Genomic DNA, 15,706 nt, shown 5'->3' with positions numbered 1-15,706 from the left:
GACCAGCTCCCAACCCAAGTCAAGACACAAGGTTTCCCAGCAGCCCCTCCTGCCCTGGCATCGGCAGGCTCTCAAGCACGCAGCAGAAACAACGTCAGACCCCAAATGCCTGTCTCTAATCAGAGTTTGCTCTTCTCCTACAATTTCTTCTTTGAAATCAACGCTAGACTCAGTCTTCCAGCACCTCCAGCTGGTGGGCACCCAGGAGGATGTGGCTCAAAGAACAGCGAAGCCCTGTGGAGAGCAGAGGGCTGGAGAAACCCATGGAAGGACAGCTCGCCGCCTCCTCAAACTCCTGCTCCTCTGTACTTAACGGCCAACTGGCCAGTACTTCCCTCTCACTCCCCTGTCCATGCTCAGCTCTGGGGCAGACGGGAGAGGCTGTTCGGGTTTGAAACCTGGAGGACTACGAAGATGATGAGGGGCTGGAGCATCTCCCTGATGAGGAAAGGCTGAGGGAGCTGGGGCTGTTCAGCCTGGACAGGAGAAGACTGAGAGGGGACCTCATCAATGCCCACAAATATCTCAAGGGTGGGTGCCACGAGGACGGGGCCAGGCTCTTTTCAGCGGTGCCCAGCGACAGGACAAGGGGCAACGGGCACAAAGTGCAAGACGGGAACTTCCATCTGAATGTCAGGAAGAACATCGTTCCCCTGAGGGTGACGGGACACCGGGACAGGCTGCCCAGAGAGGCTGTGGGGTCTCCTGCTCTGGAGACATTCAAACCCGCCTGGACGCGGCTCTGTGCAACCTGCTCTGGGAGAGCTGCTTCAGCAGGGGGGTGGGCTGGGTGGGCTCCAGGGGTCTCTTCCCACCCCGGCCACGCTGTGACTCTGTGGACACGGATGGCAGCGTATGCTCTGCTACGAGAATCCCCTGGCAGCACGTTCTAGCAAGGCCACTCCTCCTCACGCTGTGTGCACCACTGACCCCAGGTACTCACACCAGCACGGCTCGCAGCTGGAACGCTCCATGTGTGCCATCCTGAACTCGCCCGTCAATCCTCCCTCTAGCTAAAGCGCTCTGCTCACCCCACGGCCGGCCAACAAAACGCCTGCAGCTCCCTGGACGTGACCCTTGCGATGGCAGCTAATGCCCAACCAGAACAGCAGGTCACAGGACAGCATGCTGCCCTGAACCAGCCCGGCCGAGCTGCTCCCCCTGTGGCACTCCGTTCCTGAGCGATGCCCTGCAGTTACAAGGCTTCCGTCGCCTTTCACAGGGGGGCTCGGAACGCTGGTCCCCCAACCCTGACTCACGGCCGTTCAGCACGAGTCTCAAGCGTTTTCTCTTATCAGTTAACACAGAGGTAAATAGGTCACACAGCTGGTACTTCCAACTTATTTCTTCAGGGGGTTGAAGCTGCTTTTTCCAGAGGTTAGGAGGAAAAGAAACATGAAAAGGGAAACAAAAGACCAATAATTCATCCTGAATATTTGGCCCATTTGGCTAATCTGAACCTCAACCGATATTTAAGTCAGAAGTGCTCAAAATGAGCCTTCATGACCGAGCATGAGCAGATCAAGATCCTTGAACCCTCAACGTTCTGCAAAGAACCTATGGGAAATCCCCCACCATTAATCCCAGCACAGCTGTCTGGGAGACAATCACATTCCGTTTCTATTACCTGCAGTCTGCAGCACGTCCGATTCGAAGCGCCCTTACTGCACTCCCATTTAGACACCAGTGATCCAACCCCCTGACAGGAAAACCACCGGCCCATCGGCCAGAGCCTATGCATTCTACCGCCATCCTCATTAATAAAGCTTCTTGCTCGTTAACCTTTTGGTGACCTACGTAATGAAATATTTTTGATCAATCAAGTCCACAACACACACAAAGCTTGTGCCTTAGCAGTTGCAATCCACAGCTTCCCAAATCCTCCTTTCTCCTATGCAGCAAGAAGCTCTATAGATGTACTTTCAGCACCAGGCTCGTCCCCCTCCCACAGTTCCTGCTGCATCCTTCCTCCAAAGCACCTTTTCTCCTCCATTTACCAACTGCCAGTTACACGATCCCTGCTGCAAATAAAATTCACAAGCCTGAAGAAGTTCCTCTTCTCACAAAAGCTCACCCACTTCTAGCATCTCATCAACTCTTTCAATCCAGATGCAACGTAACCCCTCTTTGCTCCCACCACTGCGGGAAGTACCCGCCGCGATTATCCCCGCTCTCTGGCCATTCCAGCACTCTTGCTGCAGGAGGAGCAGCACGCGGAGGCAGGCAGCCCTCTCTCCACCTCCTGCACAACCAATCCAAGCGAGCAGAAATGGGTATTCAGGTGGAGCAGAAAGAAGTTCTATGATAACCAAGCCGCTTCTTACACCCTCAGAGCTCTGCCGAACAACCGCAGCTCCGCCTTGTCCCAAGCCACCCACAAAAGCGCCTACATGGGTTTAAGTACCCTCCCCAACACAGCCAGCTGCCCAGGTAAGCCATTCAGATTCAGCCACACTGCTTGTTACGCAGCAAACTCCGTCCTTTCTCCATCCCTTGTGCCACCTCCTTTCCCTTGCCCAAGACTGATCCCTTCAGTCGAGCATTCTCCCCCTTCCCATCACACAGACGCCGGCCCAGAGCTGTCCGGGGTCGCGTGCTGCAGCAGGCTGCCCTGGGAAGTTACGGGATCTCCATCCTTGGAGATTTCTGAAGTTTCCCTGAAGATGACCCTGAGAAACTGGCCTGATTTGGGAGACAGCCCTGCTTTGAGCAGAAGGGTTGAAGAAAGAACCCACAGAGGTCCCCTCCAACCTAGCTTATTCTAGGATTCTGCAAGCCAGACCTGCAAGAACCACAGAGTTTTTTCCAGGCCTCTTTGCAGCCGTTTTCTGCCACTCCACCCCCTTCCTCCCCACATCTAAGCTGCTCAAACACCAAGCAAGGAATCCTTCTGGATCTGTTCGACTGCACCCTTCTGCACCTTCCCGCTGTCCTCCTGTCAGCCTTCATTCAGTTGTCGTCACTTCTACACCACCCCACGGCCCTAAGCATCCCTACCTCTCCCGCTCTACGCTAGAGGCCTCCACCCTCCTCGTCCCAGCCTCCTAACACACCCAGCCTTCTTCCTCAGTACTTCAAGCTCAAACGTTACTTGCCCCTACTCCCCCCCGCAGGCCTCCTTTTGGGATGTCCATAAGCTGACCGAGGGCTGCAGGAGAGACACCGCTCCCTCCTTCTTCAACCTTGTTGTTCAGGGCCTGCATTTTCCTTGTCCGCAGTAATGCCTGGCAGCGCTTTGCCACCGCTGAATCACACAGCACGGCCGCATAAAGGATACTGTCTTCTCTACTTTTGTCTTGTGTGCTTTCCATTCCAGGCAAGGCAGCTGCCACGCGTCGGAAAAGCTGCAAAAAACACACAGGGAGCAGATCAAAACAATTGTACTTTAAAAGAGCGCACCCCAGTTGATACAGTTCAAACAATGATTCGATACATCCTTCGGTACTATTTACACTGCTTACACCAAAAAGCCTGACACCAAATATAACCTTTATTCTTAGGAAATGGCAAACCACATTACTGTTGTGACTGAAGATCAAATGTTACCGGCTATAAGCAGCAAACCTTCCATCACCTTCTCTGCAAATATGCTCTGTTTAGAACGCAGCATCTCCACCTAAGACCCCCCACACATGTCCACAGACCCCAACAACTCGACCTTCACACCTCCACAGAGCCTTAGTTACACAGGAGCACGGACACACTGATTAAGTCAAACACAGCATCCAGGAATGTGTCACCAACATTGGCCAAGCTGCCACAGACAGAAGAGCGTCAGAAAACGGGACTTATGCAATGACACCCCCTTCTTCCAGGCTCCACGTATCTGTGGCTCAGGCTCCCTGTGAACCAGACAAAGGATCTTTCTTTCAGGCGTTTGCCCAGTCCTTTTCTGAGCACCCTCAAATTTTAGCATCCATGCCACCGTTACCGTATACCCACACTCAGAGTATGAAACACGGAACAGGAACATCTGCCAAGAGCACCTGCAATCCCAAAGCAGCTGTTCTACCTCTCACTTGAACACTGCCTCCAGTTTCCCAGCAAGGTCTTCGCTCCAAACTTTCTTCATAGTTTTTTTCCACTTGAAGGAGGCTGAGAGGTAAGACTGAACAGGACTAATTCCCTCTCCTGCATTTCCTACCTTTGCCGCTCAGACTCGTGGCTCCCACAAGGCTTTTCCCCAGTCCTCTGGGTGAGAAGCCTACAGATTTGCCCACCATTCGTGCACGAGAATTCACTTGAATTTCCTGAGCCCGCAACATCCGTCTCCTCCGCACAGGAACAGCACCGTTAGGGACTGCCCTTCAGCTGAGTGTGATTTCTCTGAGAAGCTCCATGTCCGGTGGCTAGGGACCACCCAAGCCTGACCAGTAACATTCACTTTTTCACATACCTTGGCAAGCGAGTGTGCAGCAGGGCGAGAGGACAGGACAGATCAGACGGACGGAAGGATAGAGAGCACCTTCACTATGCACTGGGGTTATCAAATGACTACCGAACTGGTTTTTACTTTTGAAGAACAGTCCTAACAGAGTTTTGATCCCATGCTGATGTGTTCAGCACACACCCATTTATGAACATCTGACACCCACTGCATTCATATTTTTACAGAATTACAGACATTGTTACTACTATGTATTTCTTGCCTGTGTGTTATCAAGCATGCAGGACACTAAATGTTCCCAAGCATTCAACATCTCCATCCACCACGTCTTAAAATCACCCCACTGCATGCCCAACAGCAGCTCAGGAATCCTGAAACACAAGGTGCAAGCCTGACATCAGCCTTCATGTCATAAATTGACATTACTGCACTGAGAGGTGGTCCACGGCAACCTCACAGAATTCAACAGGGCCACGTGCCAGGTCCTGTACCTGGCTCAAGGCAACCCCCAGTATCAGTACAGGCTGGGCGGAGACTGGATGGAGAGCAGCCCTGCCAAGGAGACTTGGGGGTGCTGGGGGATGAAAAGCTGGACATGACCCAGCAATGTGCGCTCGCAGCCCAGAAAGCCGCCCGTGCCCTGGGCTGCATCCCCAGCAGCGTGGCCGGCAGGGCGAGGGAGGGGGCTCTGCCCCTCTGCTCCCCTCTGCTGAGACCCCCCCACAGCGCTGCGTCCAGCTCGGGGGTCCTCAGCATCAGAAGGACACGGACCTGTCGGAGGCCACAGAGCTGGTCAGAGGGTTGGAGCCCCTCTGCTGTGGGGACAGGCTGGGAGAGCTGGGGCTGTGCAGCCTGGGGAGGAGAAGGCTGCGGGGAGACCTTAGAGCAGCTGCCAGTGCCTGGAGGGGCCGACAGGAAAGCTGGGGAGGGGCTTTGGGCAAGGGCAGGGAGTGGTGGGACAGGGGGGAATGGCTTGAAGCTGAGAGAGGGGAGATTTAGGTTGGACATGAGGAAGAAACCCTTCCCCGTGAGGGCGGCGAGGCGCTGGCCCAGGCTGCCCAGAGCAGCTGTGGGTGCCCCATCCCTGGCAGGGCTCAAGGCCAGGCTGGACGGGGCTGGGAGCAGCCTGGGCTGGGGGGAGGGGGTGGGACTGGGTGGTCTTGAAGGTCCCTTCCAGCCCAAACCCTTCTGTGATTCTGAGTATTTCAGTCCTCTCCTCGAATGACACAAAGCTAAACCACTTACTCCCACAGAAACCCTCTGTCAGTCTGTTTATATTATGAAGGTTCAGGCACCTGAACAGCTTTGCAAATCAGTGCCTGAGTGCTTTTCAGATGTGGCCCTGAATGTCCAAACGATGCTGGGAAGACATCAAAGCAACTTTGTCAGCTTGACAAGTACCCTCCAAGCTTATCGGAAACAAGTGCCCAGGTTTGTCAGGTGTGGCTGTAACCTTTGCAGGGCAGGACAAACACACTGTGCTCGCTGGTGCCTGACCTTTGCTGTCACCACTCTTTGTTACTGGCTGAAGAGACTGCTATGTGGGGAGAGGACAATACTGACAGGTAGAAGGCAGCAAAGCCACTTCTTTGCCATTCCCATCATCTCTCATCTCATCATCTGGAGCATCTCCCTGATGAGGAAAGGCTGAGGGAGCTGGGGCTGTTCAGCCTGGACAGGAGAAGACTGAGAGAGGACCTCACCAATGCCCACAAATATCTCAAGGGTGGGTGCCACGAGGACGGGGCCAGGCTCTTTTCAGCAGCGCCCAGCGACAGGACAAGGGGCAACGGGCACAAAGTGCAAGACGGGAACTTCCATCTGAATGTGAGGAAGAACATCGTTCCCCTGAGGGTGACGGGACACCGGGACAGGCTGCCCAGAGAGGCTGTGGGGTCTCCTGCTCTGGAGACATTCAAACCCGCCTGGACGCGGCTCTGTGCAACCTGCTCTGGGAGAGCTGCTTCAGCAGGGGGGTGGGCTGGATCACCAGAAGTCACTTCCAATCTCCTGCCATTCTGTGATCTCCCTCATAGCCACTCCAGAAACCATCTGCAGCATCCTCACCCCTTTTCCACCTCCAGCAACACCCCTTTGTAGGCATACACTGAAATCCAGACGAAGGAGAGAGGTCTGAGAAGCTGGTCTGTGATGTATCTCACTGATTTTAGCCAACAATTTCAAGGCAAAAAAGCTTAGTATCCCCCCTTAAGTTTCTGTTAACTTTGGCCGTTATCCTTAGCCTCACTGAAAAGTTCAGGCAAATTCTCATACGCCACCAAAGAAGTAACAGAGATCATGTCAAAATTCCAGATGCTAAACTGTACTAGGCACCGATGGCTGAACAGACAGCAGAAATGCACAACTACCCAAAAGCGTAAAGGCAAGAGAGACTTCCTGGTCAGAATTAAAGATAATTTTAGGACAGGGAGAAGCTAAACATTGATCTAAATGTAATTCTTGTACAAAAAAACGTCCTATCATTTGAACTCACCACTTCTTGTCACTTCATCTGCTTGCCTTATCTCAACACCACTCTCCACTGTGCTTGAAAAAGCAACGTGAGTATAACTTTCCAAGCATTTTAAAACCAGTCAGACATGAGCACTTTGGCCTGTAAGAATGAAATGGGGGAGAAGAAAGAAGCTGCAGGCTTTCAGAGCCATCTCCCATTGCATCCTCACACTCGGTATTACTCTTCCTTGCCATTCCAGTCAGGTAAGAGGACAGCACTGCCAACCCTTCGCTTTATTACTTTTCAAAAGGCTTTTAGTTCACTCGGTACAGCACTAGACTATACGTTGTAAGTTTTTTGCATCTTTGAGATGATAAAGGAAGTAACTGAGGTTCGATCTCATCTTCCTCTGGAAGCCTTAAAAGTTTTAGTACTATATTTGCATCCACAAGCGCTTTGTAGTCTTGATGCTTTCTTTGCCTTTAACAGTCTTCAATAAACTTCCTGACTTGATCACATTTGGGTACAGAAGGTTCTGACTCTCCTCCTTTACTGGGCTTTGCCCCTAAGATTACTTCTACTCTCAAAGTGTTCAATATTCAGTGAGCTTTCACAGGTTAATTAATGGATCTCAACTTCAATTTTGTGAAAGAGAATGGCTTTGTGACTTCAGGGGGGGGGGAAGAGAAAAGGATTACTGGACAGCCACCAGGCTGCACTGCAAAATATTCACATACCATCTACAGTTACACTCTCAGAAGCGTACTAGTATGTTTTCAATGCATAAAATAGATGATAGAGTAAACTCTGCTCCTCTCTGGCACATCACACCACAGCTACATCGATCCCTATTAGCTCTGCAGGGGAAGATCTGTTAAACCTCTTGCGCCTCCAACACACACGCTCCTGCCGACAGCCAAGTCATACATCAAAGGTAGAGAATGGAGCAAATCAGCTTACCTTCGCTCACAGTACACTGGGGTTTTTTGCTCATATACTGCAGTCTTAAGAGTAATTTTGGCCCAGTTCTTGACACAGAAGGTTTGGGGGAGAAAAAAAAAAATCTCATCCATTTTAAGGATGGATATGTAACAGAGTTTGGCACAATCCTACCAGGTTGTGCCTAAATTAGATTGCTCGCTTGACATCTCTGCTTTGATAGCAAGAAGGAAATGCATCATTTTGAACAGCTCTTTGCTGATGTCATGCACTTTGAGATCCTAGGCGGAAACAGCATTACAAAAAACAAAATTGTTTTAAACTCTGGCATTGCTATTGATTTGCCCCTTGTAGAATATTGTGGTGGGCTGACCCAGGCTGGACATGAGGTGCCCACCAAAGCTGCTCCATCGCCCCTCCTCAGCTGGGCAGGGGAGAGAAAATGCAGCAAAAGGCTCGTGGGTCGAGATGAGGACGGGGACATCGCTCAGCAATTACCATTGTGGGCAAAACAGACTCAACTTGGGGAAATTAATTTATTACCAACTGAATCAGAGCAGGATAATGAGAAATAAACCCAAATCTTCAAAACACCTCCCCCCACCCCTCCCTCCTTCCCGGGCTCAACTTCACTCCCAACTTCTCTGCCTCCTCCCCGCCAGCGGCGCAGGGGGACGGGGAACGGGGGCTGCGCTCAGTCCATCACACGCTGTCTCTGCCGCTCCTTCCTCCTCAGGGGAAGGGTCCTCACACTCTTCCTCTCTCCAGCGGGGTCCCTCCCACGGGAGACAGTCCTCCACGCACTGCCCCAGCGTGGGTCCCTCCGGTGTAGAATCCTCCCCGGGCTGCGGGTGGGGGTCTGCTCCCCCGGGGGCTCCAGCACGGGCTGGGGGCACAGCCTGCCTGGCCGGGGGCTCCATGGGCTGGGGGCACAGCCTGCCTGGCCGGGGGCTCCAGCACGGGCTGGGGGCACAGCCTGCCTGGCCGGGGGCTCCAGCACGGGCTGGGGGCACAGCCTGCCTGGCCGGGGGCTCCAGCACGGGCTGGGGGCACAGCCTGCCTGGCCGGGGCTCCATGGGCTGGGGGCACAGCCTGCCTGGCCGGGGGCTCCAGCATGGGCTGGGGGCACAGCCTGCCTGGCCGGGGGCTCCAGCACGGGCTGGGGGCACAGCCTGCCTGGCCGGGGGCTCCAGCACGGGCTGGGGGCACAGCCTGCCTGGCCGGGGGCTCCAGCACGGGCTGCCAGGAATCTCTGCTCCGGCGCCTGGAGCCCCCCTGCCCCTCCTGCCCTGGGGGGGCTGCAGGGCTCTGCCTCTCACACAGTCTCACCCCTCTCTCCAGCTCAGTCGCTGTTCCCCTGGGTTCCCCCTCTCTGAAATCCTTTATCCCAGCGGCGCTGCCACCGGCGCTGCTGGGCCTGGCTTTGGCCAGCGGCGGGTCCAGCTGGGAGCCGGTGGCACTGGCTCCACTGGGCAGGGGGGCAGCTGCCGGCACCTTCTCACAGAAGCCACCCGCTACCAGAGCCTGGCCACGCAAACCCAATACAAATACATTGGAAGTGAGGGAAGCAATTTATAGAGGGGAGTGGTAGGGAGCCTTATAAAAACCTCAGTTGGTGGGAACCAAGTGGAATTACTGCATTTAAACCAAGCTGCTGACAGAAAGGCTAAGTGTTTATAATACTGTAATCCTTTCTTTACATTAAGACCAGGAATAAAATTATGCCTTTAGCAGTATCTCTCCCCTAAATTATTTGACTAAAAAAAGGAATTTGGCAACTAAGAAATTCAACTTACTTATTAACCTTCTGCTTATCAGGCACAGCATATGTGAACAAATCCAATTAGGGAAACTTCGTGATGGTTAGAAAGCAGCCTTCTACACAGGGACCTTACTGCTTTGCAGTGCCTCCAGGACCCAAGCCAGCAGCCTTATCTCACTGAAAAATGTCTCGGGCAGTTGCACATATATATGCATATATAACACAGTGTCTCTACACACACATGTATGTCTAAATATTTGTGCATGTGTGTGCGTGTGGGTATACACACACGTATTGGTGAGCATTCGGGGCTTTTTTTCCAAGGCAGGAGTTAAATGCAGCCATCTGAAAGACTTCAGAGCCACACAAAGTCTCTTTCAGCATTCAAGCCTGCAATCTGCTACCAGATTAAACTCTGAAAAAAACCCCTCATGTCTCGCCATTAGTTTCAACTCATTTGCCAAACTGTGCCTTTCTTACTACTTCAACCAATAAATCCCTAGCAGATCAGTGTCACAAACAACTGTAGGGATAAAACAGTTTTCACAGTAACACTCCTGCCGCAATATGGAAAGGACAGGAGGATCACTGTCTAGATGGAAAAGCCAGGCAAGAAACCTGTTCCCCAACGCAAAGCAAACCAAAATGTTTCCCTAATTCTCATTCTTCGAGGAGAGCAGTGCAACTCAAAGAGTAAATCTTGCCCACCAGATAGAAATCAAAAGATAGGAGAAAGAGCCAAGCTGCTAGATGCAGCCAGCTCTGTGAAAACGGGGTTACTGGAGAGGCCATGGTCCTTTAGCTACTGCCGTGAGAAAGTTTTTCTGCCAAATACCATATTCAGCCTGCAGCTCTTTGAGAGCAAATGTGAAGTGTGCCAGGTACCGCTGTAAGGAGGTCTTCAGGGCTCTGCCTCCCCTCTCTTTCCACAAGACAGCAAAATGAACCCTGACATATTCTGGGCATGAAATCCAAAGAATAACAACAAGATTCCCTGAAATACAGACTGCCGAGAGAGAGCATGAATCTCAAGGTCTTTTAAAGCTTATTCAGGGCTGACAAATAACATGAATCGGAGACTACGATTCTCTGCATTAAATGAAGCAAGTTATCTAGTTCTCACTCTTAAGGCTCCCCTGGCAATCAGTATTTGCTGAAACCCGCAGGATCCAAAAGCCAATTTTTTCCCCTCTACTGCATCCATTTAACCCCAGAATACCGCTATCACCGTTTTTACTCTGTAATATCATCCACTCATTTTTCCTTCAACGCTCCTTCCCCAAAGCCAGAAGGAACAGTAAGTGCATAGGACCTCGGTGACTGGAGACAGCTCTACCTTAACAGGTCCAACAGCTGTACATTACAATCTAGTTTGACAGCGTGCAACTAGGAGAGATGAAGTTTGCACCAGCAGCTCTTCAGATCAGCCTTTGGGGAAAAGAAATGCCAGAGAAGGCACAAAACGAAGCCTGCCGTTTCCAGGTTTCAGGTAGCACGGACACAGGCTGCAAATCCTCTGTACCTCTCTGCGGTGGCTACACAGAGATCCAGGGCTGAGCCTCTAAACTAAGCCACAGGTTATCCACTTCAACCTCAGTCCCCAGTGCTGTGCTAGCTGAGGTGCTGCCTTCTGATCCGTCTCCTTTCATGTCACAGGGGAATGGCAAAAAAAAAAGCCTGTCAGCAGTATGGCTCCCCCCTGTTTCTTTGTTGGTAGAAGATTCTGCCACTGAAATACATACCGTTTGAAGCAGGGTGCAACTCACCTTCTGGAGTCACACTACAAAGCCGGGCACTCTGGACTTGTAGGATAGCTACAGGGAGCTGAAGGAAGTGCCCTCTCCTCTTATCAGGGTTGCTTTCCAGCAGAAAAGGATGAATAAGAAACTAAAAGTAGCACACAAGGTCAGAAGTCCCCTGGCTTCCCACTGATGGCCAGCAAACAAGTGACAGGGCTCAAAAGGTGAACAATTCTTGGCCATTACCCTCCCCAAGCAGGATGAGAAATTAAGCTGCTTCTGCGTCCTCAATGGGGCAAACACTGATTCTGAAACCTTGTGGACGGCACCCCTTAGCCCCAGCGCCTGAGCCAACAGAAACAGCACCAAGATTCACCGTGTGTGAGATGACATTATTCTTCACCATCTGACATGGACTGGAACGAGATCAGCATACTGGGTAGCGCCCCATGGCATCTCCCAAGCTGCCTGAACTGCTGCCTCTGCTCCTGCTAACCCTGCCTGGAAGTCAGACCTAGGGCAGTAAAGGCAGGTGGGTCAAGTCACATCTCCAGGACTTGCCTGCACACAAGTGACACTGGAATTCACATTTCTGACCTGAAAGAGAGGACAGAAAGCAAGCAAGGAAGCTATGGTGGGCCATACAAGAGGCATTAGTAAAAACAGAGCTCGCTCTGGAATTGGTAACATCAAGATGTCTGCATCTGACACCACAGAGAAACCAAAACCTCAGTGAGAGGTGGATGGAAATGCAAAGAAGCCAACAATGGAGGACAGAGGGTTCAACTTCATCTCAAGTCTCCTGCGTTACCTTCTGCCATTCCGTAACTTTCATCCAGGGCAAAGGATTTAGATCCAGGAGACAGATTTTATGCTGGGAAGAGAGAACAGCATGGAAGCAACAGTGTTTTGTGTGTTTTCTGGGCTGCCCAGTCAGGCTGCCAAGTGAAGCACTGACAACCTGAGAAGTTTTAATACTGGCAGGCAAGAGTTTTGGGTGGAAGGAAAAAAAAAACCCAAACAAAAACCCAAACACCAACCACAAACCAAAACAGTTCATATTCTCTAATCCACACATTTCAGTCATAAGCAGTATCAAAGCCGCATGGTAACTGCTAAAGCTGATCTTAATTTTTACATAAATATGTTTCATTACATGTGGTCAAAATATGGACTTTGTATCTAAAATAATTTTCATACAGCATTTTTAAGTCAAGTATCAAATTAACTTGGACAGTAACTGTTCCGTAGAATCAGAATATATTATGCATGGAAGTTGCCTGTTATGGGAAGGTCAAATTTGCACTCAGCTTACTAAAGAAAGATTTTTATACTGGTTATGGGGAGGGTATCCATTCTACAGTTGCACCCACATGCTCTCCCATTTCATTGGGGAATAATTTATTGACAAGTTAGTAAAATAAATTTGTACCATTCAACAGAGAAGTTTCAAGGAAACAGAGCGCTAGACAACCAGTGGTATTAAAAATCTTATCCTTTGAGAATCATTTCAACAATTACTTCTTAAACTAATGAAAAATGAGAGTTCCAAATATTCTGCAGTATAGAATAGCTTTGAAGTTCTTGAAAATTCTAGTCCATGCCTGCAACACAAGGATCAAAACTCAGAAGAAAAATACATTTTTAGTTCTTTTAAAATAACCGGTGGTGGTTTTTGTTTTGATATTTTACACAGAGAATGAAGTCACTTAAACCCTGACCCCCTGTCTGATTCTGACAAGACTTCACACTACATGAAGTACCCACTCGGATTATGATGCAGTGATATGTAACAGCCCCAAGTTTTTTAGATACTGCTGTTTATTGATGTTAATGAAGAACAAGAATTATGTCTCAGAACACCAAATCTTCCATTTAATACAGAGGGAAATAGCCCCCAGGTTCCCAACACCATTTTTTTTTTTTGCTGAAGCTGAATTCCCAAACCTATTTTCTCACAGAAGCAGTCTTACAGCATGTAACCTGGCAATTAAAATCAGAGGTATAATTTGTCTAGAGCTCCGTTATACAACTAAGAATTTTCTCTAGAGAGTGTGCAAGTGAGGCTACAGCTACAGAAATGGCTTTATGCTCTGACAATCTCATTAGTTCAATCCCTGAATGGCTTCAGCATAAAATACAAAAAGGCAAAGTTTGTTCCTTCAAAATGTATTAAATGGAGCTACCATCCTTAATGATGAAGGCTGTGGTAGCTTTACAAAGCACAAGTTTTATTAAACGGTGGTATCTTACGCCAAAACAGACTACAGGCACAATTTTCTTGCTTACATCTCAAACCATCAGGGCTCCAACTGGCCCAAAAGCCACAAGCTACCTTCCAGGCTTGGACACAGACTTCTGGAAACGTGTCGGCTGCACAGCAACTCCCTCATGAAAAGAGGGAGTACAGAGCTTCATCATCATCATCATTCCTCTCAGCAAGGCAACTGCTGTCAAATGCACACCCCCTAGTCTAACTAAATATTAAGGATTCCAGCACGGAATCCAAGCCTTAACTACAAGCCAGCCTCTGTGTTGTGGTAGAGTAATTGGTGGACCCTGGAACCAAACACTTCAATGCTTGCTAATACACTGAAACTCAGTGCTAAGTTAACACATCTAATTATTCCGTTACATAGGGAGTAATTTTGCTACTAATATACAAAGTCAAGGGACATTTTAATAACAGACCCTTTAGTCCCATCTATAACGTACGAAGTAATTTATAACACTGTTTTAGCAACTCCTGATACAATTCTGCATACAAACTGCTTGTGTAACTGCACAGAAAAAATACACAAGTGTGTGCATTGCTCTGTGGAGACACCAAAGAACGAATGTCTTCTACATCTTGCAGTACTGCATTTCCTCCCACCGTAAGACCAGCTGCCAAGTGCTTAGCGGTCATGACACCATATGAGAAATTGCTGAATCAATGAAAAAGCAGCATGCCATTATGCACTGAGTCAGGAGGGATGTACAGCTCTAGCTCTCTATTCATGCTCTGCTAGTAAGCATATTTGCTTACACAACTAATAAGCTCAAACAAAACTTTTCGTGTACACACCAGATCAGTTCTGCAGTGTTTACTACTTTCACCAGTCCACTGTCTGCCAAGTGATTTATCTTCATTAACACAAGTGCTAAAACTTCATCTAGCAGGTCAGAATTTAAAGAGCCGCAGCTCATCTCACAACATAAAACCTGACTTCATTGCAGTAGCACCAACTCAAAAGACATTTCACTGCTTTTCCTGATTCAACAGCAACTCATCATCTACCAGAAATAGCTAGCTTTGGCTGTCCAAGAACATTTGCTCACACTTCCAGTGCCTTCCAACAGAGCGGGAACACTGGTCTACACTGTCTCACTGCACAATGGAAGAAGCATTCTAAGTCATCACATTCCTCCTTGACTGGTTTGTCCACATTTACACACTGAATCAGTATCAGAAACAGTCCTCAGACCTGTGTTACCCGAACTTTTGGGCTCATGCTTTTAATCCCTTCAATCTAAACACCAACTATAGACTATCAAAAATCCAGGAAGGTATGATTCTGTACCCACAAAGCTGCTTCAGTAATTCCTCTTTTCTAAGAGGAAAGAAGTTCCAAGTCATTTCCTGCAAGGTCAGAGATCCTTCTGAACCTCAGCCAACAATTCAATTCTGAGAAGTTGCTGGATGTGTATGGGCTACAAATGTCCCCCTGACCCCCTCTGCAAAGGCTTCCCAACATCTAGGGAAGTCCTACTTGCACAACGGTGCATCAGCAGAAGTAGTCTCAGGGCTGGCTGCAGCCCACACGTTACTCACCTGTTTTACATTGTATCCTGCTTTTGCACTAGTTTCAATGAACATTACATTCAGCTCTTTGGCTTTTCTTTCTCCTTCCTCAATGGACACTTGTCTGGGGAAAATAACATAGAATTAGGGGGGGAAAAAAAGGACAAACACCTTAAAAATGAAATTTTTATCTTCAACTCAAGGAGGTGACTGCTTCATTACAATACTGAAAGCATTTAATGGGTTTTTTTCTCCGCACACAGATGCTACATAACTGAGCACAGCTGTAGACAACTCTCACCATTTGATTCTATCAGATGGAATTCTACAGCACACCTGGATCCCCAAGAACTCAGCTTTCCAGTGGAAGACAGCTAACTGGGCCAGCTAGACTCCCCCAGATCCCTGTCCAGGAAGCTATGCTTTTATGTCTGCACAATTAGCAATCAATAGATTTTAAAATCCAATAGTAATCATCAACTTGCAGCCTAAAAAACTGTTTTAACAAAGATCCAAGTGTAACCACCTCATCTCAAATAAATCTTGGGCCCTTTTCCCCTGGCTAGGTGTTCTACCCATTAAGCACTCTGCTACAGCCAAAACCAGGGAGGGGGAAATTTTGGTTCAAGAGCTGCCAAAC

The 15,706-nt window shown here is 49.4% G+C and overlaps 1 protein-coding gene across 2 annotated transcripts in view; it reads right to left on the bottom strand.

The window, feature by feature from the left end:
• Positions 1-15,706, bottom strand: part of RAB6A (RAB6A, member RAS oncogene family) — a 66,884-nt gene that overhangs the window by 2,195 nt on the left and 48,983 nt on the right. For both annotated transcript variants that reach the window (XM_055701580.1, XM_055701579.1), the window contains exons 6-7: positions 15,097-15,190; positions 3,278-3,344 (exon numbers count right to left, since the gene is read on the bottom strand). In XM_055701580.1, coding sequence (XP_055557555.1) covers positions 3,278-3,344; positions 15,097-15,190 — 161 coding nt within the window. The remainder of the gene's footprint in view (positions 1-3,277; positions 3,345-15,096; positions 15,191-15,706) is intronic.

This window comes from Falco cherrug, chromosome 2, assembly GCF_023634085.1.
Source record: "Falco cherrug isolate bFalChe1 chromosome 2, bFalChe1.pri, whole genome shotgun sequence".
Classification (NCBI taxonomy): domain Eukaryota; kingdom Metazoa; phylum Chordata; class Aves; order Falconiformes; family Falconidae; genus Falco; species Falco cherrug.
This window is presented reverse-complemented; position numbering and strand designations above follow the sequence as displayed.